Source organism: Centrocercus urophasianus, unplaced genomic scaffold, assembly GCF_019232065.1.
Source record: "Centrocercus urophasianus isolate 14NV4802_14NV808 unplaced genomic scaffold, USGS_Curo_1.0 seq_13, whole genome shotgun sequence".
Lineage (NCBI taxonomy): Eukaryota > Metazoa > Chordata > Aves > Galliformes > Phasianidae > Centrocercus > Centrocercus urophasianus.
The window spans coordinates 29,629,381-29,655,760 of record NW_024884475.1 but is presented as its reverse complement, the minus strand read 5'-3'; the positions used below and the strand labels follow the sequence as shown (position 1 = coordinate 29,655,760).

General features: G+C 38.9%; 1 protein-coding gene across 7 annotated transcripts in view; it reads left to right on the top strand.

Annotated features, from left to right (window-relative positions):
• Nucleotides 1–6,698: 6,698 nt before the first annotated feature.
• The window catches only part of BANK1 (B cell scaffold protein with ankyrin repeats 1), a 131,368-nt gene continuing 111,686 nt past the window's right edge, over nucleotides 6,699–26,380 (top strand). For 6 of the 7 annotated variants that reach the window (XR_006167536.1, XR_006167538.1, XR_006167540.1 and 3 more), the window contains exons 1-3: nucleotides 11,248–11,303; nucleotides 14,942–15,004; nucleotides 24,347–24,745. Coding sequence is in view for 1 of the 7 variants with exons in the window: in XM_042811425.1 (XP_042667359.1) it covers nucleotides 14,968–15,004; nucleotides 24,347–24,745 (436 nt within the window). In the remaining 6 variants the exon portion in view is untranslated. Of the gene's footprint in view, nucleotides 6,811–11,247; nucleotides 11,304–14,941; nucleotides 15,005–24,346; nucleotides 24,746–26,380 lie in introns of those variants that run through there. The other variant, XR_006167539.1, reaches the window with a different exon arrangement.

Genomic DNA, 26,380 nt, shown 5'->3' with positions numbered 1-26,380 from the left:
GACAAGTGCTGGATATTTGTATTGAATTTTGCATCACACTGTGGATGTGAAACTGTATTGACTATTTGTAGCACACAATCTTCAGGTTACAAGCAACCCCACGAACGACAGACATACACTCAGCACATTTTTTAACACTGTTCTATAATTGCTAGCCAATATCTCAGCCACCTAGGATAGATATTTCCCGTTTTAACATGAAAGGAATTGCCACTGACTGTGGCTTGCTAGGATTCTGTGCCTTGTTATTTATTTCTGATTTAACTTCAGAAGCTCAGCTAGTAAGAATCAACCAATTTTGATTGTCTTCATCATTTACCCTCTAAACTTACAAGTAAAAAATGAATGCAACAGGCAACTACAGCACCTAACAAACAACATTAAAATCTATCATAAACAGAGAGTGGCAGCAGGAGGGGGGGGGGGGAGAGAGAGGGAGCCCAAGAACCCCCCGAGCACACCCCGATGGGGGAAAATATATAAAATGGACAAAACATTATATAAGAATTTTTTTTCTTAAAAAAAAAAAAAAAAAATGAAAGAAAGAAAATATATCATCAGCTTCATCTTTATTCACACCTCCTCCTCATAAAGCAAAAATCCTTCTGTCCACTGTAGCAGAACATTCTGGACATTTAACATGCTACCCATAACTGACAAAAAAAAAAAAAGCTGCATTTTATTGCATTCTGCCTGGGTTACATAGCCTGCAACACTATAGCATGTTCCACAGTGGCCCAGATTTCAGGGTGTAACAGGGGTGTAGATGAAGATCTTCAGCTTTTAATTAATAATGCGTAGTGCAGCATCTGAAAGGCTATCTATAATTTATGTGTCTCAAAAGCAGTCATTCCTTCATCATATATTCAGACAGAAAATCTCTTGCTTTTATTCTTCAATAGAAAGTATATTAAGATGTTATTGTATACCCTACAAAATGGATCAGTGCTACCCAGATCTTCACAGCTCCCACAAATGCCTGCTTCCACTGTGTTCTATCTGCTACAGGAGGCTGAACGTGCAAGAGCATTACTCACTAAGCACCATTCTCTAGCTCTCCCTTCTGACAGGCATTTAAAAATGAGCACATCATTTCTTGGGTATGTGCTAATTTACCCATAATTTGAGGGGGAAAAAAAAAATGAGAAAAACGATTTAACAATAAGGATTTTTCCAAACCATACTTAAATGAAACCAGATGTGTTAATACAACATAAGATTCTTATGACATACAGAAAGAAAAAAGCAATTTTTCAAATTTAACTTTATGCAAAGCAATCATTCAAAGTGTTTAATATTAACAGTCACTCTCATCATGTTGTTCTATTTTCAAAGCATTGCCTACGTACTGGTGCTTGAAAAAGTAAGAAATAAAAAACACATACTGCGTATGCTGAACAAGCAACTCTTAGTTGCATTCAGTTGCTTTCTTCTCCTCTAGCAAGCCACAAAGCCTAGAACAGTAACACCAGGCTACGCGGGCAACAGAAAGCTCAGTCTCCATCACACCACAAAGTGTAAAGCAATGCAGACGAGATGTCAGTGGGATGAAACAAGTCTCCTCACCTGCCCCAGGTGCTGGGAGGTAATTTTAGGGAGTCCCAGCCACCTGCCACAGCCTAAACACACTCACATCTGAGCAGAAGGAAATAAGTCACCTCTTGCACTGTCCTGCAGCTCTACCACACCTGATATGGAACTAACCCTGGCATGTTGTTTCACACATGCACCTCTCCCATGGCCTGTATGCCTAGGAAAAAAAAAAAAATCACTGTCTTTTAAGTATTGAGGTAACCCAGCTACAAGAGATATAGGAAATATTTTCACACCAGATAAGCAAGGAGACTGTGAGCCATCCAATATATGTAATGCATCCAGATATACATGATACAATGATTTGTATGCAGTGAGACAGTGAAGTAGATGACACTTTAATTGCTTCATAATCACTTGTGTCTTGCATTAATAAAAATTTAGACTACTGCAGAGCATGATGTAGCAGGTGGTTACCTGAACTCTGAATTACAGCAATCCAAATCTACCTCTGGGTTTTAGAATACTATTCCTTAACCTTGCAAGCCATCCACTCCAGTGAGTAAACAGTTTCCAATTATTTTTTTCTCAGCTACTAAATTTTGTTTCTGTTTCATACATTTGCACCACTAGGTATTTTAAATAAACTCATACATTTTCTTCATGGAATCTAATGCAGCTCTCTGCAAGATGGTCAGTGCTAGAAAGTTGCCCTTCATTGAAATGAAACAAGTGAAAAAGACACCAGGTGGAGGAACAAAAAGCAGTTTTGACACATTTACCAGCCATACTAACAAAAGCTCTGCAAATGCCATAGGCTGAGGCAAATATGAAAAAGGAACATCTTTGCAAGTAGTTACCTGCAGGCAAAATGCAATGCAATATGCACCTAAAGGGCTTCAGCAGCAAGAACTGCTAGATTTTCTCACCAGTTGGAAAGTAAAATATTGTCAAAGTATAGTCTAATTTTAGCAAAAAACTCTTAGGTCATGTGGTCTATTTCTTCTGTAGTTACAGGACTGAGTTATTCACTGTTGAAGTGTTTTGTACAGCCAAATTAAAAAGCACAATTCCAATTAAAAAGTTAATAAGATCACTCCAGCAAGACATTCTTAATAATTTGTTTGCCACCTGCCAAGTTGTCTTTGAAAACTGCACCATGAACTAAGCGCTTAAACTTCACACTACCAGAAAATACTCCCTAACAGACACGTTATTGGTTTCTTCTCACTGCTTGAGTTGCATTATACATGAAAAGCAGTCCTCTTACTTGGAGAATTATGATCACAAACTGTAGCAGAATAATTCTAGAGTTGAAGGTATGCTCATTACTAAATTAACAGGAAAAGACTGTAATTCAACACTATTTTAACAACCCATTACAGTACAATAATTATGCTCTGGATAATTACAAACTGTACTCAACATATCAAATCCCAGAACAGCATCAGGTTAGATGCATGGCTACTGAGAAGGAAATGATATCACAGCCTCCCCAGCGCATTCAAGCAACGAGAAGCGAATGCTGCCTGTTGATTGCAAACTGTGCACCGCCTTCATGCTAGTTTCATTACATCTCTGGATATCCCTTGTTGCAACATTAAGGTAAACAGCTTCACTAGTTCTAAACCTCCTCTCGTTGCTACAGCCCTACAAAGTTGTCTTAAACACACCTTTCCCCATTTCCAACACATGTCTACTACCTTTCAAGAATGCACGTCAAGTATTCCCTTCCTTTATCTTTCCAACCATTTTTAATAACCATTTTGTAAAAAGGATCTAACACTACTTCTGTGTATCTCACAAACTTACTACTACTTACTGGCAGATATTTTGATAGTTTGAAAATGACATTCTATAGGATACAAAGAAAGAAGAAGAAAGAGCATTAGATTACAAAGTATGTCCATACACACCAGCCAATGTAGGCAGACCAAAAATAGTATGTATGTTTTCAGTGACGATTGGAACGCAGGTAACCAAGCACAGTATTGTGCTATTGGTGGGCCTTGAACAAACGCTTACTGTCTCCAGCCATCACTTTATTTGTGGGTTGCATATGGGGCATACAAACCAGCAGTTCATTATAATCAGGATTTTCTTAAAATCCATGAGCCACTCCTTTGTCTATTTAGTGAGATTTGAGTTGAAATCAATCTTTTTTTTTAAGAATATCCTGTTGGCTGCTGTACCAAATGACTGATTAGCAGTGTAGTTTAGACAGATTTTCAAAGTCATGCAACTAGTAACTCCTTTTTCTACTAAAACTTTATTTCCTGTAGTAGTATTTAGCACTGAAAATTAGTATTTGTGTGCATAGGTGGATACGCTAACATGACTACAGGAGAAATCAAGAACACTCCACGTGTACATGTACTCCTGCAAAGATATGAAATAAAACCCACGTTATCTGAAACGTTATACTCCCAGCTGCTTACATGAGCAATTTGAGAGAAATACTATCTGTATTGTAGTATACCATAATGATACTATCAGTAGAATTCACAATGAAAACTACAAGTAAAATGAAGTGTTAACAATGAAGCGTGAATAAATCTTTCTAAAGCACTTCCAACTGTAACAGATAATATATGACAGAAAAGTCATTCAAGCCTTAACAGACTTGTAGGAAACAAACAAGAAATATATGCAGTAAGCTCTTCTGGCAATACACTGAACACTAATTATACTCCACCAAGAAGCTACTACTCCAACAATAGCTGCATAGTCACAAAGAGAAAAAACAAAAAAAAAGCATTAGCAAAAAATTAGCATTAAGATTAGTGAGTAACTGAAACTAAAAACATTACAGAAATATAATTGCCCCAAAAATCAGTTCCAACTCCAGTATGCTTTGAGGCAAGCTAATGCTTGATGTAAGTTTAACAAAACCAAAATCCAACATCTGTATTAAGGACGTACCTGACACAACCTGAGCACAACAATGACATTATTCCAGGGGCATGTTTTCAACATTTCAGCATAGCTGAATTGCTATCCCCCCAAAAATAACTCTGCTTACCCTTAGAAGACCTCAAAGCAGGCAGCAACCTCCAACAAGACATTTGTGCCTCTACTGCCAACCTTTAAACCAGATCTGGGGAGGGGTGGATCCTAGCTCCACACCTGTTCACTCAGGCACATTGCATGCACCTGAGCTCCTCTGGATTGGCCCTGCCTTCCCACCAGGTGCTAAATCACTGTTTCAAGCTGTGACTAAACATTTCTGTTACACCCATATTGTTGCAAATGTCGGTACATGTAGTGTGTGTTCACAGTGCTCCACAGTGCCTGCTTGCGGAGCAGGGCCTCATTCTTTGGGACTTGGTTAAAAGCATATCCTATAGTTAATAGAATCCTGCCAGTTGTCTTGTCAAAAATCTGAGTAAAGCAAGTCCTCCTGTTTAGGACTTGCTTTCCTCTCAATTTACAAACAGTGGTACTATCACAATTCTCTCAGCCTTACATCCAGAAAAAACTGTTTTTATGTTTTTGTTTTAATTCAATGTCAGAATCCCAAGTTACACTTCAGTTATTTTTATATTAAATTATATTCACACTTAATAATCTTTATTTTATTTTATGAAGGTTTCTTTCCACAGTGATCATTACCACAGCTCACATAGCAAAAATATTCCAACCACATCCAATCACATCAACTAACACATCTTTTAGGAGTATCAAGCATTAATGCTTTGGCAAAACAATCATATGTTTTATCTTTCACATATCACTTCCTTTGTTGTAAGATATTTCCTTCCTGTTCATCCTGGTCCTGCCTCAAGACTACCAACACTCTAGTGCTGGGTCCCATGTCCAAACATACAGTCCTGGAATGCAGTATCTCTTAGACACTAGCATGTCTTAAGTACATGAAACCTAAGGTGAAAAAATGACCAGAAAATAACAATGGGAGTTTTCCCAGGCTCATCTTAAACACATCTAGACTGACAAGACTGATATCTGGGTTTTCTTCATGCATGTTTATATACTGGTTTCCTCTGTGTGGCAGGCCAGGTCAGGGCAGAGAACCCACTCATTAGCAAAAACCAAATCAACAACAACAATAAAAAACACAGCTCAACCAAATAAAATCAAATTCCTACCTTGGTGATGGCAGAAATTGGCATAGCTCACGGTGGTTCAGTTTTGCAGATACTTCTGGTGGATTCTCACAGCAGCACACAAAATCTTTGAAGTAGTTCTTTCACCTACGTCCAACCTTCTGTAGATCTGTGGTTCATGGTTGATTGCAAACCACAAAGGCTTTGCTGTGCTGAGGCATCTATAAAGACTGCCCATGGATGCGAATGTTCCTTTCACTTAAATTGCTTGAATTCATTCTGCTACCTTTCCTTCAGTTCAGGTGATGCAGAGCATTTATCTTCTACATTTTGGCCACCCACATTCCTGAATCCAATATTGAGCAACTTCACCTTTGAAGATCCTGAAAACCTTTGCCAAACATCACTGAAATCAGCTATGGGGCATTACAGTTCTGGTGGGCCTGGGGAACGCAGGGAGGTTCAGGTGGGTGAGAGACACATATCCACATGTGAAGCGCAGTCAGAGCTTTCGCTTTCTTTGAAAAATGACTATTTCCTTCCAGATGGTACCATCATGTATCTGATAATCCCACTGTACAGGGAACTGCATCTCCGGAGGTGGGCTCAGCCTCTGTTTTGGACTTGAAAGGTGCCACGCTCATCAATGGCTCCTGACTGAGTCTAAGGGCAAGCTCTCACACGGGCTGCTTTGTCTCACTTTTTACAGTTTTCATCTTCAAATCCCAAAAAGTTAACACAGGCACAGTTGAAAGGAGATGATAACCATGCTGTGCCAGAGCACCTTCCCGAAGAAGGGACTTCTCCATCCTCGGGGCACTTCCCATGTAGGCTGTGAGGGCTCCTCGGAACAGCAGAACCCCGCACTAAAGCCCCTAGGACACGGGAGGGTTCGGTTCCCGCCTCTTTTCTCCTCGAGCCTAACCAACTTTGAAGGCCGGGGACTCTCCGTGCTTGCCTGAGGGAGAGAGGCTCCACGAGGGAGTAACCATTCACGGTCCCACTGGTTCCGGCCCGCAGCGCTTCCCCTCACCGAGGGCGGTGTAGGGGCCGGGGCGGTGGAGCACCGCGGCCGGGAGGAGCCGGGGGCGGCCCCACGCTTCCGGGCCGATAGCGGCGACCGCGGCACAGGGACAGTGCACTGAGGAGAGCAATATAGCCGGCGAGGGAAAGAGGGAGCGGAGAGCACGGCGCGGTGCGATGCGGCCCACAGGTCAGTGCGGGGCGGGAGGCGGGATGGAGGGGCACGAGGCCGCCCCGCTGCGGCCACCATCTTTGTGGCTGGGGGCGAAGGAGTACGTGGGCACGGAGGAGAGAACTGCTGCTCGGCAAGCGGTGGTGGGTAGGCGTAGCGGGAAAGGGCTTGGGTTTGTTTTGCTAAGGAGGGTTTAGCTTCACTGGCTGTGCAATCGTATACGTGAGGGTGCAGGTAGTTGTGTAGTGAGGCGTCTGGCGGAGGATGTGGCTCACCGGAGCGTACGTGGTGCCTTCGTGGTGCGGTCCCAGTGTTGCGCTGGAGAGGGGGAGGTTGGCACTGTTGTTTCTTTTGTTTTTGTTTTTATAAAGCTGTGTGTGTGTTTGGTACATTCTCTGTTAATATGGCTTGTCCCAGCCAATTTTTCCTTTCTTTTTCCTTTGGATATTTCAAGTGACTGTTTTTAGTTTTCCCCAACAAGTTATGCCAACGTTTCTTCCGAGGAAGCTGCCCTTAGCACCTCAACACAGTTTTAGGTCACTTTTCCTTAAAAAATGCCCTTCAGTTGCAAGTGCTGTGTGTTGTGCCCAGTTTTGCCTTGAATTATTCAACTTCTTTGAAGAGTTGGAAGTCTAGTACCAAGAAATTAGGAAATTGGAAGTCTAGTACCAAGAAATTAGGAAATGATAGACTGATCATCATATGAGTTGTCCTATTCTGTCCTACATGCACAGCTGTTCTGAGTAGAGTTTTAATTGCCTAATAGCATGATGTGTTAATAGTTCAAGTTTGATTGTCCTCTTTCAGTCTCAGCATGGTAGCCAGGCTTATTGTACAGTACAGAAAATCCCTATAGACCTTACACCAAAATATTCATTTCTTTATTTACATTTGCAATGGTTTGTCGTGTTATCTGCGTGCCTCAAAACTGCTAAGACATATTTTGTCACTCCCTTGGTAGATGACAATGTGTTATCTTTCTGTTTACAGATAGAAAAAAAATTATGAAGAAAGTAAATGATTGATGAATGTCACATGGGAAGTAATGGCAGGCCTGAAACAGAATCAGGAGCTTCTGGCTCCAGGTTCCTCTGTTCATTCTTCCCAGTTGTGTTTCTCCATTCACAGAAGTACTGTGTGTTCACAGCTCCCATTTTCTTCAGAAGGCTCTGCATTGCTTAAATCAAAACAGTGACTGCAAAGCAGGGCTCTCAAAGGGAGAATGAAAGATAAGTAGCCAGATGCCAGAGGTTTGGCTCATTTGATTTGCTTGCATTGGGGAATTCTGCTTTTTTTTATTTTTTATTTTTATTTTTTTCTCCAGCTCTTCTACTAGTCAGGATGATATTTCATCCTAATTTTACAAGTGCTGCTCTGAAAGTAATGCCTCCTGTTTTATTATGTCAGCCCTCAATGTCATTGGCAGATGTTGGCCATACAGCAGTAGTAGTTTGAACCTCCCACCAGTATCTCATTACATTGTGTTGTCTGACACAGTAGCGTGTATGAAGCGAAGGTGTGGAACTGAATTCTTCCATGTTGAAAAAGTTGCATCCATTGACAAATGACATCCACTTGCCAAATGTTTATAGAGACTAATCAGTGCATGTGAGCATAGGGAGGCAGTGCATGGTGCGTTTCAGCAGTGGATCACCTCCACTGGTACAGATTTTTCTGAGCACAGCATGCAGACTCCTGCTCATAGAAGGCAAAAGTGCATAGCTAATAGTGGCGATTATGTTGGAAAACAGTATTTTGTAGCTGAGAATTTGCTCTATTAAGTAGTGTAAGTGTGCTATTTATATTGCTTGTAGTTCGCACAGGAAAAAATAGGAGGCAATACTTCTGGATTAACAGATACGAATGAGAAATTGAGCAATAGAGATATGAAAGCTTGACTGCAGTAGCTCAAGAACTTAGTTTACTGTTTTGTGTCACCATTTTAAAGAAGTGCTTCAAATGTTGTGGTAGTTTTTTTTTGTTGAGTGTATAATCAAAGAATATTAGGCTGTTATAATCACAAAATAAACAAGAGAGTTAAGCAAAGCAGACTATGATAACAAAAGAGAATAAATGGAAGGCTTACCCTTATGCTGAGCTCACCTACAAAGTACCAGCAGAGGTGATCTCCAGATAAGATCCTTCCGCCCTGGCAGCCAGCTCTTAAATAGGTCTAGGAGAGGTGCAGCGAGGCTCCACCCCTTCCGGCAGCACAGCTGAATTGCCTTCACCTGTGCTCCTGTGCCTGACTCATGGCTCACCTCAGCTGATCAATCAGAGGTTCAGGCCATGACTCAGCACAGCCCCATACAGTCGAGGTATGTAATATTTTGTTTCATTTCATAATATCAAAGTAACCTATTAGAATGTTAAATATCAAGTGAAATAATCTAGTGATGTTAGCATTGGAAGCTATACAACTTTGCTTACTATGGAGATGAAAGTGCAAGGAAGAAAGGGAAAGTGACTTACCTAGCTGTTTTGTATTAAGACAGTGGCAGATAAATTAATTGAGGACTGCCTTGATTGATACTCAGAGCTTCTTGTAAAATGAATATACTTATTATAATGTCTCTGGACATTGATAAGAGGATTTTCTATCTGGACTCCACTTGCACTGCCGCAAGCTTTTCTTAAGGAAAAAAAGTAGTGTCCATAAGCAAAAATGCACATATGATAGCATTTCTAAATATGCCTGTACTGTTCCAGTATATAACTGTGTATGACCCAGGGACATAGTCTAAATTTTGCTTGTATTGAATAAAGGCAGTCAGATACTAGATATTCACATGAAATAATGCTGAGCAAATCCATCAGAGCACCATAGAAATATGGCAAGTTTCCCAGCTGCTTGCAGCTTGTTCCTCATGTTGGCATTGGCAGGGAAACAAATGGCTGTGGGCTCAGCCAGCAGCAGGCATGGTGGCCTTCTATGCTTCTATCATTTATCTCTGTTATTTTTTTGTGTGCTGATCTACACAATCCTCATCTTCCACCTACAGCCTCTATATGTCAAGTTCTCCCTTGCAGCTTTACCACAGTGCCAAACTTTTCTTACAACAGTGAAAAGAGATCAGTTATGTCACGATGGACTGACCATGAGCCTTGGGTACAAGTTGCTTTGGGTGGATTGCCTGAGGTCTAGCCAAGCTTGAATCTGAAAATTGTTTTGAGTGAAAGGTAGGGGAGACAGTCTTGTTAGTGTTCAGAAGGAAACTCTAGTCAAGATGAACTTCTTGAAGCAAATACCATTGAACATGCTGTACCTAGTAGAGATAAAACATTGGTAATGCCTGATCCTTGATGACATCTGTCTGCACTTGTAGTGAGAGGTACTGACAGGATAACTTGCTAATGGCTGTGCTACATTTGAGTTATAGCTCATCCCCACACTTGTGAAGATGAATGTCACCACTGAGCTCTGCTGTTTTGCACTTTTTCTATATTCAGTGTGCATTTCTGTGCCTCCAGCTGTTTCTAAGACAGTATTTACACAACAGGAATTCTGCAAGGGAATCTAGCCAGTGAAAATAAATATTTGAATTTTGTTTTTCTCAAGGACTAGAAATTGCTTCAATTTTTGGTAGCTTTAAAATATTTTAAACACAAACATACAGCAATATTTCAATGTTATTACTGATAAATGCAATGTTAAAGTCAAAAGACAAAAAAAAAAAAAGCAAGCAAAATAAAATATGTGATAAATTGTAGAATGTCCCTGGTTGTGTGTTGGCATTTTAGGTAGTCCTTTGCATATAGTAAGCATGATGTGCATGTATTTGTGTTTGTACCTAAAAGTATCCTGTTAGGAGAACAGGGATTTTCAAAACTGCTGTTGCGTCTGTTTAATTTCTAGGGCTCATCTAAGGCTCTGAGGTTGAAATGCAGTATATTTATCGAATTCCTCATTTTGTACTTATGTACCTACTGGGATGCCTACTTCCAGCAAGTTGCTGAATCTTGCAGATTTTTGTAGCTGAAAAAAATAATTGCTCTATATTGTCTTAATAGATGCCCATATTTCTTAGTTCCTTCAGTTTATAAGAAAATATTTGCTTCCTCTGAAGTCCATCGCTCCATTGCTTGTCTTTCCGCTGTCGTGAAACATGCTGCAGCAGTTTCCTGGTTTTGTCTGTGAGTTTGCAGTAAGGAATCTGGGAGTAATGAGGAGATGCTTTCTTATGTCTGAGGCTCTTCATCTTATTCTGTTATCTAGCAAAACTTCTTAAAACCCACACTATTCAGCTAAGAGACTTCTGTGGCTATCTTGTCATTCTGCTGAAGTGTTGTATGGGAGCTGCTGAGTCACGGCCTGAACCTCTGATTGATCATCTGAGGCGAGTAATGAATCAGGCACAGGAGCACAGGTGAAGGCAATTCAGCTGTGCTGCCGGAAGGGCTGGAGCCTGGCTGCACCTCTCCTAGACCTATTTAAGAGCTGGCTGCCAGTGGGGAAGGATCTCTTCTGAAGATCTACTCCAATGGGGCTTCCTATGCGAGCCCAGGATAGAGTGAGTGTCCTTTTTCTGCTCTAGTATAATAATTACATAAGCCAAGCTCTTGAATATACTATATCATCTGTATATTCATTGACTGTGCAAGTGTACTGTAGCTTCTGTCCAGTTCACATCCTCAGTGGTTTTGATTTGTCTGCTCTCTAGTGTGTTCTAGTCTTTGTATGAGAATACCCATACAGTTCAGAGGAATGGGATTCAGGAAGTTGTGATCAGCAGTGCGGAGTCTCATTTTGGGGTCAGGCTCAGTGATCTCTAGGGGTTCCTGATAACCCTCCTGATTCTGTGATCAATTTGTTCCTTGATATATACTCTGCTGCTCTGTACCTTAGCTTTCTCTGTGTGGGGATGTGTATGTGTTCAGTCTGCTGAACAAAGCAAGCTATTTTCCTATCAAAATGTAATGGAGTAGTGGTATTTTCACTCAACATTGACCATTACGCTTTTTTCCAAACAATGAAAATGCTGAACGTTACTTCATTCATTTTTGTCCACAGTACAGGTAGAATGATAACTCAGAAAAATAACCAACTCTTATTTTTTTCTTTTACTGTATTCAGTGAAATGTTGTTTTGTTTTTTACACCTCAGACTAGAGATCTGATTGAAATAGTGTTATTTATTTTCTAATGGAAAAAAAAGAATTCAGGAAGCCTTTAAAAAAATATTGAAAAATGTGTTGAATAGTGTTTACAACTTAAACTTTTAAGAAATTGAACAGCTTATTTGTTAAAGTTTTTCATATAGTGCACCCATCTATTTATTCATAACTTTCATTTATTCATGAAACATTTACAATTTAAGTAGCTGAAGTGAAAAAATACTGTGCCTGGAGTGAATTGAACAAGAATAATTTAAAGCCATTTGAGAATGGAAAATAAAAGTTCCCATCTTAAGTAATGCAAGTGCCTGGGTGGAGTGGGTGGGAAGGGAAGGTCAAATACAGTACAGGTTTGAAGCAGTTTCATGCTAAATGATAGCACACAGGAAAAGAAAACAAGCAGTACCTGAAGTAGGCATTTCCTTGGATTTTAGGATTTATAATTCAGAAATCAGCATAGTCAGTCTCTCTTCATTAAGTAACAATTCGCACGAGGGACAAAAATCTACTTTTAATTAGCTGGTTTGTTGTTCATATTGTTTATCTTCTGATATTGATTAGCTTCTCGAAAATATGAAACATAATGAAGAAACTGGTAAACATGCAGTATTCAGTATAAAATCCTTTGTGTAAGTAATTTTTTTCCAAGGTTTTGTTCCTATGTTTCTTTTAAAGTGTTTGCAGTAGCAAACTAAGATCAAATCAGCTATGACGACTAGGCATGTGGCAGTAGCTAAGAGCGTATGCTCCAGTGCAGGTATGAAAAATCCACAGCTGGTGACAAATGTAAATAGCAACATAGAAGCAGGCTTACACCCACCTAAAACATCCTTTAGAATGTTTTTGCTCAGTTTTGCCGAGCTTCTAAGAAGCAGCTGGTTTCTAACGTGTTTACAATTTTGGAGCTGACTTTAAAAATAGTAGTGGCAACAATACAGGAAAAAAGTTGTCCCTGAAAAATAACTGATTGTCATTATTTTTAAAATATTTGGATTTGTTGAAGGAAACTGAAATAAATGAAATAACTTTGGTTTAAGCTTGTGTTTACATCCAAGCAGGTCAAGCAGGCCTTGGAGAAAACCAAATAAACCACGCAAAGGCTTTAGGGGTCCCTTCAGGACATCACTTTTAGCAAATTAATCACATTTTTAATGGTTAAAGATTATTTCCATTTCAAATTTATATGACTTAGTTAAATAGCAATTTTAAAAATTAGGTGTATTTCAACAAAAATGGTATAAAGATTGAATCAAGTAATAGAAAAGTCTTGCTTGGAAAGGATGTTAAATATTATCTAAAAACTGTAAAAATGCGTAAAACTCAATGCCCCATTCTTCTACCTTCTCACAAGATGTCTGCTAATGGAGCATTTCACTGAATCTCAGTTCCTTATGTAAGTTTCTTCCCCATAGGAACGTAAGGCCAATTCCGCAGCCAGTGTGTGTCAGGATAGTTCTATTTCAGAAATGAAGCCTTAATCGAAGTTTTTTTTGCCAGTGATTCTTAATCAAAACTTCTTAAGGTTTTCATACTTGTATTCTATTTTATAACTCTGTAATCTCATCAGAAAAACTCCCAGATTTGTGTCCCTTATCGGTTCTGTTCCCTATTCAAGATTAACCATTTTAGAGGATGACAAATCTAATTTGGACTTGAATGCACGAAACAGAGACTGTAATAATTAAATTGGAGGAAGAATATTTTCTGTGAAGATTTAAGGCAGAATATACATTGATCTGTTTGGAAAGAGAAGTGTTTTCTGCTTATGGGGTACGTTCAGGACAGTTTCATTTTAATTTTCTTACAACACTCTTGCCAAATTATTGTCATTTGATTTTCTGCAAGAGCTTAGAAATAGTGCTCTTTCACTGGCAAACCCTCAGTGTATATATTTCAACACTGAAGAAGTTTATAGAATTCATTAAAATGGCAATCCATATTCCTGTGTTGTATTTTGCAAGTAGATCATGTGTGCTGTAAATTTTGTACTCCTGCATGCTGTTGCATCCATACTATTCATTATGGATGACATGTATGATATTATCCATAAATTTTTACACAGTCTCTTCTTTAAATGATGCCTTGACATCCTAAAAAAGCAGAACTGTACTCTGTGACAGCAGTCTCATTGAATTTAACATTTCAGAGACTTAAATGGAAAGTTAGTCTTTTCATCCCTAGAAATAGCATTGAATGTGAAGCATATTTAAGATATTATGAAACAGAATTCTACTGTTTTATCTCTCATCACAATTACATCACATATGAAGACTGTGAAATTGAAGTGGTCAAAATGTACGTATTTTCCCCAAAGCAACACCGTTTTGTTTACTGTAGTGATAAGCGCAATGTTTTAACAAACTTATGGCAAAGAAATGTTTGCCTGAAATAATCCAGAACTGGGTAAATGATAGTTACGTAGTTACGGTCTAAGTCCTTGTTGAAGATGAGGTAGGATTGTTTAGATAAATTTCCAAACTTTTTTTTTTTTTAAAAGGCAACTCCTGAATGCATAATTCTATTCTTAGGGTAATTTTGAAGTCTTGTTCACTGAATTTTAATGTCACAATAAGCACATCATTTTGTTCCATTTTGTTTTAGTCCTAACTAGTCAGTTCAGATACTACAGGACTGTGGCCTCTGCAGTCCATAACATAACTTTTGTGAAACTGCCTGTGTTCCAGAGCCTTACTTGAGTCGCTTGCCATGGCAGAAGAGTGCAAGAGTTAGAACTCAGATGCATGCTCTCCAAATGTTGCTACTATTTAGCCTCACATAACCAACTAGCAAGGACTCTCGGTCCTCTGTTTCACAGATACAATAATGCTATTTCCACAGTTAAATAGTGCTCCCAACAGAACAGGAGACCAGCAGTGGACATGAAGCAACTGAGAGCCACGCAGCATATATTGAGAGTAGGCTTATTTTGGACTAGCTCTAGCCTTGTCCTGTGGCTGTAGCAGGTGAAACACATTGGGTGTGATCCTGAAGCACCTGTTCTGCTTTAGTTTAATCTGAAAGTTTTGGTGTTCCAGGAACAGCTGGTGAGTTGAAGCAAAGCATGGTACATGGGGATAATGAGATGGTGTGTTCTGAAGGTATGCTTTTATCTTAACTAATTATTAATGTAAAGTTGCTCTAAGGCATAGTTGTTGATTGGCAGTCACTGTAATTGGCAGTCATCCCTTTTATCTTAACTTTAGCAGTTTGGGTTTATCATGTGCTTTGTTTTCTTTGTCAGTAGATGTATTTAGGCAACTGCAAGGCAAAGCAGGCTGTGGATATAATCAGAATAGTACATGTTGCTGCAGTGTGTACAAGTAGCTGTATAGTAGGCATGTGAAGGGCTGCTGCTTTTGTCAGCTATGAATTTTTTTTTGTTCTTATATTTGTGTAGTTACAGAAGTATTCTGCAATAAATGGAAAATGGTGGATGGTCAGTATATACTTCAGAGGAGGAAATGTAAGACTGCATGTTACTTCACATCTGTGTCAAATGTGATTAGGTGTAATAAACAAGTGGCATGGATTGGCTTGTTAAACTCTAGAATATCCAGGAATCTTAAATGTATGTACAAAGAAGATGCTGGTAGGCTGTTTTCTTTTTAAGATTTTTGTTCAGAATATTGAAGAGAAATGTAAAAATTTGGTTATAGATTTTGTGAAACAAAGAGGGGCTCGATTGTGTAAAAAGCAAGATGCTTGGTAATTGTTTAGTCTGGTCCTATCTCCTTCAGTGACTACGTTTGAACTGTGCAGATTCTCTGACTGTAATGGGATAGGGTTTAATTTGGTTTCAGTAATGGTTCAAGAAGGATTTGTTTTCATTTTCTGTACCTTTCTGATAAGGTATGGAAGGTAGTTTGCTTCCAGTGCTAAAGCTACCAGGGACATTTATTGCTTCTGGTTAACGTAACTATAATTATCCTGTTACTATAAAACAATAAGAATGTATGTCAATGACAATGGAGCAGAGTTTGTGGGTATGATTTTTAAAATCCATTTGCAAGAAATACAGAACTTGAAAGTGATTTATTCCCAGAAAGTGGTCGATTTGGTCAGAGATAGTTGTAGAGAGGTTAAACATTTATTTAATGGCTATCCACTGGAGGGGGACTCATTGTTGATACCCGGAGCACTTCTTAATTGGTTCCTATTTCAGGATCAGTAATAAGTTAAGAATTCATGTTCTGTAAGCCAAAAACATAATTGCATATGTTGTGCTAAGGAGATAAGTTTGCTGGAAAAATGTCTTTCGAATCGCAAGTAAGCTTTACCAGTATTTGGCCATTGCAGTTGTTTTTGCAGTGTTGTTGATGAAATGAGTAAAGTCAGACTCGCACTCGCACAGCTAGCTTAATTTCTTTGTCTAATGAGGAGAAAAAAAAATAGTTTGTTTGATAGCTGTGTCTAGAATTCTTGTCTGAAGGCAGTAGAGGGGAAGCTGAGGTAGGTTACGGAGAAATCTTTCTTTTGAGGTTGTTGCTGAACATATTAGAAATTGTTCAATTTAGCTTGGTTTCTAACCAAGCTAAGTTTGAGTTTTCTTTTTTTTTTTTTTTGAGTTTCTAACCAAACTAAGTTTGAGTTTTGCTCATTTTATGAAGCTATAAGTTTATGTATCTATCTCATTTACTTCATTTCCCTAATGAACTCCTTTTGTTGCTATGAATACTGTTCAAAAGGCTGGTACAAAAATATAAAGGTGTTTGTCCAGAGCTGATTATAGATTATATAGAGATTATGTTGTGGATATTTTTTGTTTGTTTAGTTGGTGACCATCACTTTTGTCAGAAAAGGACAAAAGAAAAGAACTGGAACTAGAGGAGGTGGTTTTTTACAGCCTGGTAGCTTGAAGACATATGGTTAATAGAGACCATTTCTTACTGTCTCTCTAATTTCTGGATGAACTCTTAAGTGAGATGCATTTTAAAAAAAAAAAAAAAAAGTAATGAGTCTGAAAAACAGACAAAAATTAAGCTGCTTGATTTTTGGGGTCATAGGAATCCTCATGGGATTCTCTGCTGTCTTTGGGTAAAGGAAAGGTAGTCTTAGAAACCTGAACCAATTTGGCTTTGACTGCTCTAAGAGAGTTCTAGCAGACAGGCTTCCTATGGGGCAGTGATAATCTGCATTTTAGGAGCTGGTGGGATGTCATCTGTGGTTAATTCAATGCTTGTGGTACATTGCAAATGTAAGGAGCCCATCAATCTGCTGAAAATGTTGCTGCCTGCAAGGTCAAACTTTCTGTTACGTTGAAGTAGTTGTTACGTGCACAGTTCTCTGGGGATCCTTTCTCTTGTGATAGGACTAAAGGTACTGGATTTCATACAGCTGTTTCTTTTTAAGCTAATATCTGCAGAGCTTTCCATTCTCAATTTCTTACTTGGAAGAAATTAAAAAATAGGAATTTGAGAGAAAGTGAAGTGACAGTGGAATCCAGTGTGGCAGAGGGGGAAAAAACAAAACAAAACAAAAAAAACAACAACAACAAAAAAAAACAAAAAACAAAAAAACCCACAACAGTAGGCGGAGGAAAAAGCAGAGACATTGAATTCAAATGAGGAGAGTTTAAATGTGATCATAAATCCATAAAACAGTGTAGGAAGTCAAAATAGGCACATCTAGAGAGATCCTGGTAGATGATGGAAGGAACACTGGCAATGATAAAGAATTAAATAATAGGACGGCTCTTGATTGTGGTCATGGTTTGTAGTAGTAATAACATCAGTTGATACAAACTTGGTGCAGCTTGTACAGATTTTCTTGTAGCCTTTAGAAGTTGTTTCTGGGGGAGAAAAAAAAGTAATGTATTGCTGCATAGTTATATTTCTGGCTTCAGTATTTGTTACTGTCTCCAGCCATTCTGAGTTATTTAATTACGTTCTGCTAAAATGTACTAATGGTGTAACTTGCTCTCCAGGAAGTGGCTCTAAGTGCAGTTTTGCCTCAGTTGGGTAACAGAAGGTATTCAGCTGTGAATGAATAAGGCTCTAGCAGACAATAATGCAGCGCTAATACATACTCAGTATTTCATATTCAAAGCACAGATCACATGGAGAGGCCTAAAACAGAAGATGAGGCCAAATCACTCTTCTGAGCACGGTGAGGTCTGCAGAGGGATCCAGAAACAGCTCTTGGGCGTAACGTCAGCCTTGTCAGGTTTGATGGTCAGGCACAACTCTAGTTGAGGTCTAGGTCAGGTCTGTGCTGTGGAACAGACATCAGGACATTATGTGGCTCTGTCTTCCCCTTTGTCATTGCAGGGAAGGTCAGTAGAGTTCTTTGTAGGAAAAGACTGAGTCAAAGTTAATCCCATCTAATTCATAGGAAAATTGCTGTGTTGAACTCCTGACTTCACTGAACTTAAAAAATAAAAAAATAATAATAAAAAAAATGGTGAAGACAAGAGGACTAATTTTATACAGATAGAGCAAGTATTTGTTCTCGCAAACAACTTGGCAATTAGCAGTGGAAGGTGCATAAATGATGAAAATGTTCTTATTACATTCTAGTTAGTAGCCATTTGAGAATACAAGTGCAGCCACTCTGCTGGCTGATACAGTGACAGCAGGAATGTCCCATCCTTTAAGCTAATTGCCTTAATTGAAACAGGTGTGCCACAATGCTGCAGCAATTTAGCTACTTCATGATCTCACTCTGAAGTTTACAAGCAGGCTTTTATAATTTTCATTTCCATTAGTGGAAAGTCTCTGAGAAACAACATGACTTACTTGAAAATGTTTTCCATTATCTGCAAGTATTTCTAAAGTGCTCTGTGCTGTCCTTCCCACGATGAATCCATTTTGGCTTGCTTCAGTGGATTTGCCTTGCAGAATTCCAGCAACCAAGAGGTAGAGATACATTTTTGAGATGCATTTACTGGATGTGTGTCAAGTGAGCTGACTGGGAAAATCAGCGCATTCAGGATGGGTGAGGGGCCCATTATGCCAAGGCCGCTGATCAGGGCTGAATTAAATGTTCTTATTCTGCTTCCAAATGTTGAATTTCAGGATTTGCTTAGATTGGAAAGTTTTTGTCCCTTATTTTCTTAGTATACGTCATTTTAAGTGATCAGGGCAAACAGTATGAGGAGATGAATGGCTACATCTTTCTGACGAGATTATGTAGGGACCAAGAGACTGAAAGCTTTTTGTTTCTAGCGCAAAGCTGGAGGTACTTGGTGTGTGTGCTCCTCCTTCTCTCTACAACCCAAGTGGAAATGACTTCCTAAGAAGAAATATTTTGCAAATCACCATGCAAAGATGGAAGTCTGAGCCACTTCTGCTTCTCATGCTGCTTTTTTGTCACTGTGTCATGACCACTTACCTATATTTAGCAGTTCTATGTGTTTTAATAATTTTTGGTTGATGAACAATAGTTTATTACATGCTGACAAATTATGCTCTTCTTTCCCAAACATGTTTAAGGCTGCCATTTCTAACAAATGAACAAACCCTACACTATCCTTCCTTCCCCAGCTGAGGGCATCTGCTAGAGGAAGAGATAAAGGGGTGAATATTTTGGGGGGGGGGGGGGCGCGGAAGGGGGGAAGGAAGGGTTGAGTGTGAGAAGCTGCTTGTGTGGTTATGAATGGTTATGAATTCCTTGGCTGAACAACAGGGAATGACTTTGCTTTGCTCCAGTACTCTAACTGGAAAGCACTGTAGATGACCTGATAAATACAGTGATGCCTCTTTTGGTTAAAACTTGAGTACATGATAGTGATTGTGTGATACTTTCTCTTACCAAAATATCCTTAGGCAATGGAACTGCAGACCCAGGTTTTCAAACCCTGGCTGAATTGAAATCAGCCTCATTTATGTCAGACAAAAGAAGTTAATTGTGTTTTCTGGAAATAAATATTGTTGCTTTTCTGAATGTAGGAATGTTATTATCAAACATAAAAGTACCGAAGTACTTCATGCTCAGTTCTAAGCAAACACTTTACAATATGACAAAACTTTACATTCATTAACTGAGGTGTTTAGTAGTAGCCACTGCCTGCAAAGTTCTGTTTCCTCTCCTTTGCCTTTCTGGTGTGCTTTGTGAACTTCTGGAGATTTCCTTTCACTTTCAAATATGCTTGCTTTTTTTCCCCCTTCCATAATATATCCTTTAATTGCCATAAAGAAGGCATTCTTCTGCCTTGTGCATGCACCAGTAATTGATTCCCGCTTGGGTTGCAATAGACTGCAGAGATGCTCTCATCTCTTCCAGTTCTCATTAGATTGAGCAGGTCTTTTCAAAGAAGGCTTCAGGTAGCATGTTTTGTAAGATGGGCATTTTTATCATCTGCACATCAGTAACTAGCAAATAGTTTTGCTTGTCAGAGGAACCTTTCCGTGCTGTGGCTGACTGCATAAATTCTCTCACTGTTTCTCAGCATTCAAGTGATAATACACTTTATTTCTACCTTTGAGTCAGTTTCCAAGTAGGAGTAGTTGAAGCATGGCTTAATTTTGTCAGGATATGATAGTTTCCATTACATTAACTTCCCAGGGAACAAAATTCATCTCAACTTGCATTATATTCCAAGTGCAGTGACTTCAAAGAAATATTCATTGAGAGGTGAAAATAATGAAGGAGAAAAAGCTCAATTTGAAAAGTTAAGAAATGTTACTATGTATTCAGTTCTGGGTAGTGTTGCCTTAAAGGTAACTTTCAGCTCACGTTGTTTCACGTGAAAAACAGTGTTTTGAAGATGGAGCTTGGGGGGAGCTGTGGTTTTCAACTGAGTGGTGATCAGGCATTTACACCGGAGTGAGATTTCTAAAGGTGAAGCACTAACAGGAGCATGTAAGGCATATGAAGTAGATTTTAGAAGATTTTGTAACCATTCTTAGGGTAACCTTTGGAAACATTTGAAGTCATGCAAGAATTTTAGAATACTGTTTTTTTTTTTTTTTAAACTTTTAATACAGTTTTGAGCAAGTAATATGTTGCATTTAATGTCAAAGCTAATTTTGAAGGATACTTTAACAGATCAATGGCTAGAAAAATATTTGTGCATGTAATTGAGAACATTTGATTTACCACAGGTAACTTAATAGCACTAGTTACCATCTTCTAATCAATAGGTGCTGTGCCAAATGGCAGTGTGAAATAAGCCAATTTCCTCAGCAGTGTGACTCTTCCCTCTCTATGGAGGTAGAAAAGACAAATGAAATATGGCAGGTGTATTAAAGTTTTGAGATATCGTAGAGCCTTTCTTCCGTCGTGTGGTATTTGATCCTTTTCACTTCATTTTATACAAATAAAGCATTATTTCTCATTTCTCAGTTAAAAAATCAATATTGTTCAGAAGTACAACTGAGCCTTCAATAAATATCTCAGAAGTTCTTTTTCATTCACACTTAAGGAAGATCAGAGGTATGGGCATGATTGCAGATGCACAGTACAGGGAAAAAATCACTTCATCTGCTTTTCTCATTTCAGGGCAACTTGATTACTTTTGTCTTTAGAATTTCTTGAATGTTCAAGCCTTGTAATTTCCATTTGCACAAGGGTGAACTTTATACCCTGTGTATACTTCTTTATGATTATAATTTGGTGGCAACTCTTTAGAAATACTTCTGCCTAAAGAGTTGCATTTCTGTGCACAGCACGTGAGGAGCTCTTCAGCTGTGCCTGAATGGTTGGATCCAGTTGTTCTTTCCTGCTCTGGGACCCAGGAGTGCCTTCTTGGTGCCTCCAGTCTGCAAAGGAGCAGGTGCAGTTGTGCTCCATTCCTCCCAACTACTGTCAGCATGGAGAGGATGCAACCTATTGACCAAGGGGTGCTGTGGCTGATACCAGCACATCCCACTCGTGCATGATGAGGGCACAAGATTCTGTGAGGCAAGAAAAAAGGGTTTTTACCCTTCAACTTAAATATGCTTTCAGAACCAAACTTTTTATCCCTCCCTGCAGTTCCATTTGGATTTGACCTTACCCAAATTCATTATAATAGAAAAAACACAACTGAGCGTGAACTGAAAATGAGATCTTTTAATTTAGACTGAATGTGAACTTTCTGGACATAGCAGAGATTATCTCAAGTGAGATTAATATTTTATTCTTCCTGTGTACTGTGTTAAGGAACTCCTATCGTTTTTAGTTCCTCAGAAAGCATTCTGAAAAGCCAAGAGAGTTCACAGAAGCACAGAAAGAGTGGTGGGAGTTCTAAAAGCCTCTCTTTTAAGGGGAAGTGTAATAAACCTGATTTGACATGTAGCCGAAGCAAGGCTGAGTCACTTCATGAGGGACTGAAGACCTTAGGGAGAGATCTTGGAGAGTCATTCAAAATTGCAAGGGGAAAAACAAACAAACAAAAAACAAAAAACAAATGTTCTGTGGCTGGACAATGAAACTAAGCAAGCTTAAATGCAGTGTAAGTAATGAGTTCTTATATCTTTGTGGGTTAACCATCCTCTTTAAATAAAGAATAATAAAGAATATTTTTTAAATGACTACTACAGTGCTCTTAGAAGTTAAGGACTGAAAATAGAAGTTGATTGGTGATTTTACTTCACGTAGTTATCAAACAGTCAGATCTTACTCAGGGAACTTGAGCTGTGTGTATCGTTTCTTCTTTTGAAACTGAGCAACAAGCTTCATGGCTTTTTGGCTTTACTTTTGTTGTGAGAATTGAAGAAAACCAAATGAGATTCTGAAAAGAAATACCATTGTAGCTAAGTGCTGTAAAACCATTAGATTTCTTATCCTTGTGTTATAGCAACCACATCATTTTTCTCTGGCTTAGATGAGGAGTATGTTACTATTTTTTTTATTATTTCTACAGCTACATTTTAGCATTTAAGCAGAAATTGGAACTTTTACTATGGAAAATGTAATTGTCTCCTTTTTGAAAATATTTAGACACACTGCTCTAGTGTGTTAATTAGGTTCAGCCATCTGTCAGCCACTACTGTACTGAGACAACCTTTTATAATTTCCTGTGATTATAAAACTTCTTGAGAGGACAAGTATTCACAAGTCTTTAAAAGAGGGCAGCTATACTGCAAGGAGTTGATAGACATATAATGAATACTAGACACTAAGCTATGGCATTCATGTTCTACAAGTTTGTCTGCCTTCAGCTGGGCTGACTTTGAAGTCTCTCCTAACAGTGACCAAAGTTGTGAAGGAATTTCTTCTAAAAAAAAGGAAAGTAGGAAAGTCCAATAATTAACAGACTAATCCTGGACTCTGTGTTCAGTTTCTGATTCTTGTGCTGTGAACTTCTGTAGGATTCTTTGCAGGTATTGTTTTAATCACCTGAGATACATCTATACTGTGCTTCCATCATCATGTTCCAGTATCCACATATGTCATGCATGCAAAAAACCTTTTAGCTCTGTGTATGTCCACCATTTCTGTATCTCTTGATACTGACCAAGAAAAAACCTGGATACTCACCTGTGATGGAGCTCTGGTGCATTGCAAGCAGTAGAAAGTCAGATTACCTGGCCTATCAGGGACCTTGGAGACAGTGAAGCTCAGTGGAGGTAGAATGCAGCAGCTGTATCTGTTCCTCAGTCTCTTATGGTTGTTCCATGGATCTTTGATTGTAACCTACTCCAGGGGTATTAAAATGTCCTGGTATCTTACAGTGCATTGCACTGATTAGCAAGTCACAGCTACTATGGTTTCACAGAGTAGCAGAGTGGCTGAGGTTGCAAGGGACCTTTGGAGATCATTTGCTCAAACAACTAGAGCGGATTGCTCAGGACTGTACAGATGACTTTTGTAGATTTCTGAGGAGAGAGAGAGTGAGAGACTCCATGACCCTACTGGGCAAGCTGTGCCAGTGCTTACTGTCCTCAAAATAAAATTGCTTCCTGATATTCAGATGAAACTTTCTCTGTTTGAGGCTGTTGTCTCTATTTCTTACCATTACCCTAGTAACATCACAGAAGAGTGTTAGTCTTGTTAGCATCTTGTTTCATAAAGAGAAAGCACATATCAACTGTGTTTTTTGTTTTGTGATTGTTTTTTTCTAGGATAAGTACAATAAAGAAAGGTCACTATCAACTGTCCTAATACCATGCTGCCGAAATATCTTAAACGTACCAGTCCTGTTTCTAGTGAAGTCAGATCATGTGCAGTGGTCAAATGTGCTTTCATTACTGCTGCAGTTAAAAGCTAATTGCTGCATTTTCAGTGGTATTGCCTATTTATCAAAAAGTTGAGTGAGCTGGATATGTCATGCACTCGCTTTCAACACCGATTTCAGTGTGTTGTTTTTTTTTTTTCAATACTATTTGATTCTATTCTGATTTGCTAGTATTTCAGAGGGTAATCTTTCTGCCTTGTTTTAGACATATGCAGATGGTTGTAATTTCAGGCTGATGACCTGTTTTGTTTCTTTATCACAAATATTTGGGGACGGGCAGGTGGAAACTAATGTCCTGGCATCCAATACTTATAATGGATTTGAAATTATTTTTCTTTTCTAGAGCGTACAAAGGATATTCTTGTGATATATGAACAAGAAGCAGAAGAGTGGGCTCTGTATTTGAAATCTCTTTTTGGACACGTAGTGAATGAAGAAGGAATCTTACTCTACAATCTAGGGACTTTGTCTTTCAAGCATCTGGAGTTATTCTCTTTACGTTGTTACAAATGTAAACTCCTGATACTATCATATGGACTCCTTAAATGCCTGAACCAGGAGAGCTGCTGTTTTCTGGCACACGTTCTTCAACCTCCAGATAACGTGGTGATTCTGCTTTGTGGGGTGGAGAATTCAGAGATGCTTTATGAGCAACTAACCTTAAGTGGAAGGAGCAGAGAGATCTTCGCTGATCAGGAACCTGAGGACTATCTCTCCATTGTTACTGCAATTATTCAAACAGGTAATTTAAAAATGTGAACTTAATATGATTAAGAGTTTTTTAGCTGTATTAATATCATTTGGAAGAGATAAAAGCAATCATTTGAATTTCCTGTAGAAATTGTTTACTTCAGCGTGGCCCAGCAGTTTTGTCTTTTTGCATTTGTCATTGCTGACATTGACTTCTTATTGACATTTAAAGTACTGTCATAATCTTAATCCAGTTTGTTTCACAAGGAGGCAGATTTGGAAGGTCCAAAAGCTGCCACTGGCACTTGTGAACCTACTGTCATGCTTTATGTCTCTAGTGGCAAGAATGGGGGGGCTGGCATTACATTTGTTTCTTTGTTTCTTGAGTCTACAAATCTCAGAAATGGTGCAAAGCTATGTGCTTGTTTCATCTTTGTCGAAAAGCTTTAACATGATGATGTGTGTTTATCTAAAGATCTATACATATGTAAACTTGTCAACAAAAGATAATTACTCGCTAAGACTCCCATTTCATGGATGGCATAATATTCAGTGTGACACACAGGCTGTAAGAGTGGAAGCACGCTTTTACTTTTACCAACTGAAGTAAAAAAAAAAGTCTGTACTGGAAGGACTGGAATTGTGGAGTCTGTATGTGTTTGCACGTTCATGGGAGCAACAATTTTTACTAATGTGGAAATTAGCACTTCTGGAATGTAAGAAAAGCTCCTTTCTAGATAGAGAGGATGAAATGAAATGTATTAAACTTTTCTTCAGGATATCTTCTGAGCAGTCTCTCAGGCTTCGCATTTTGGAGCTAGATGTGGTTGTCTGCTATGGTTTCGGGAGGTAATAGTTGTCATTTTTGAGCATGCCCTGATTTTTAGCTTGAGAGGACTTCCTTGGAACCTTTTCAGTGAAATGAATACAATGGGTCTGTATCATTTATATGTGTGTATGTATGGGAAAGAACTGTGCCCAAGGACAATGAGTTGACTCATGCAAACTGGCGAAGTTTGCAAGATAAGCTCTCTCTGAAAACCTAAACAATTTTCCTGAAAGGCAGAATTCTGTGCATGCACAGAATTATTTATGGCATCTGTCCTTGGGATTTTACTTGTATTTTATTGTCAAACAACTCATAGGTGCATGAATGGTCTTTTTCTGGCAGTGGCCACCATCAGAAGCTTCAGGTAACAGTACAAAGGTGAAATAATGAATAGTGATAAAGGTATCTGACAACTGTATGTACATCTGTGGCAGGAATGCGCACACTGACTGGGACTGAACAAGTTCTAGCTGCAGGACTTGGAGCAGAGTTGCTGCCTGGTGCTTCAGGGTGCGAGCCCTGCTTCATCCACACAACTGAGAACTGCTCTGGTCTTGTTATTTCTGGGCTGGCATGCTTTGGCCTTTGGATAGTCTAGCTCAGATCAGTGCTTGCTAGGAGAGCTATGTAGTGCTCCCTGCATTGTGAAAGATTTCTGAATGTGAGATGTGCTGTCGTTTGGGTGTCATAAGTTCTGATGAGTAAAGACTTGCATTCTTTATCATTTTTTTTCACCTTTGCTTAGGGATAATGGTAACTGTTTGCAGTGTCCATATTTCCAATATTCTTTTGTACAGTTGTATCAAGCTCTTAGCCTTTTATATCTGTAGCAAAGATTTTGACAGGTGTATATATTTG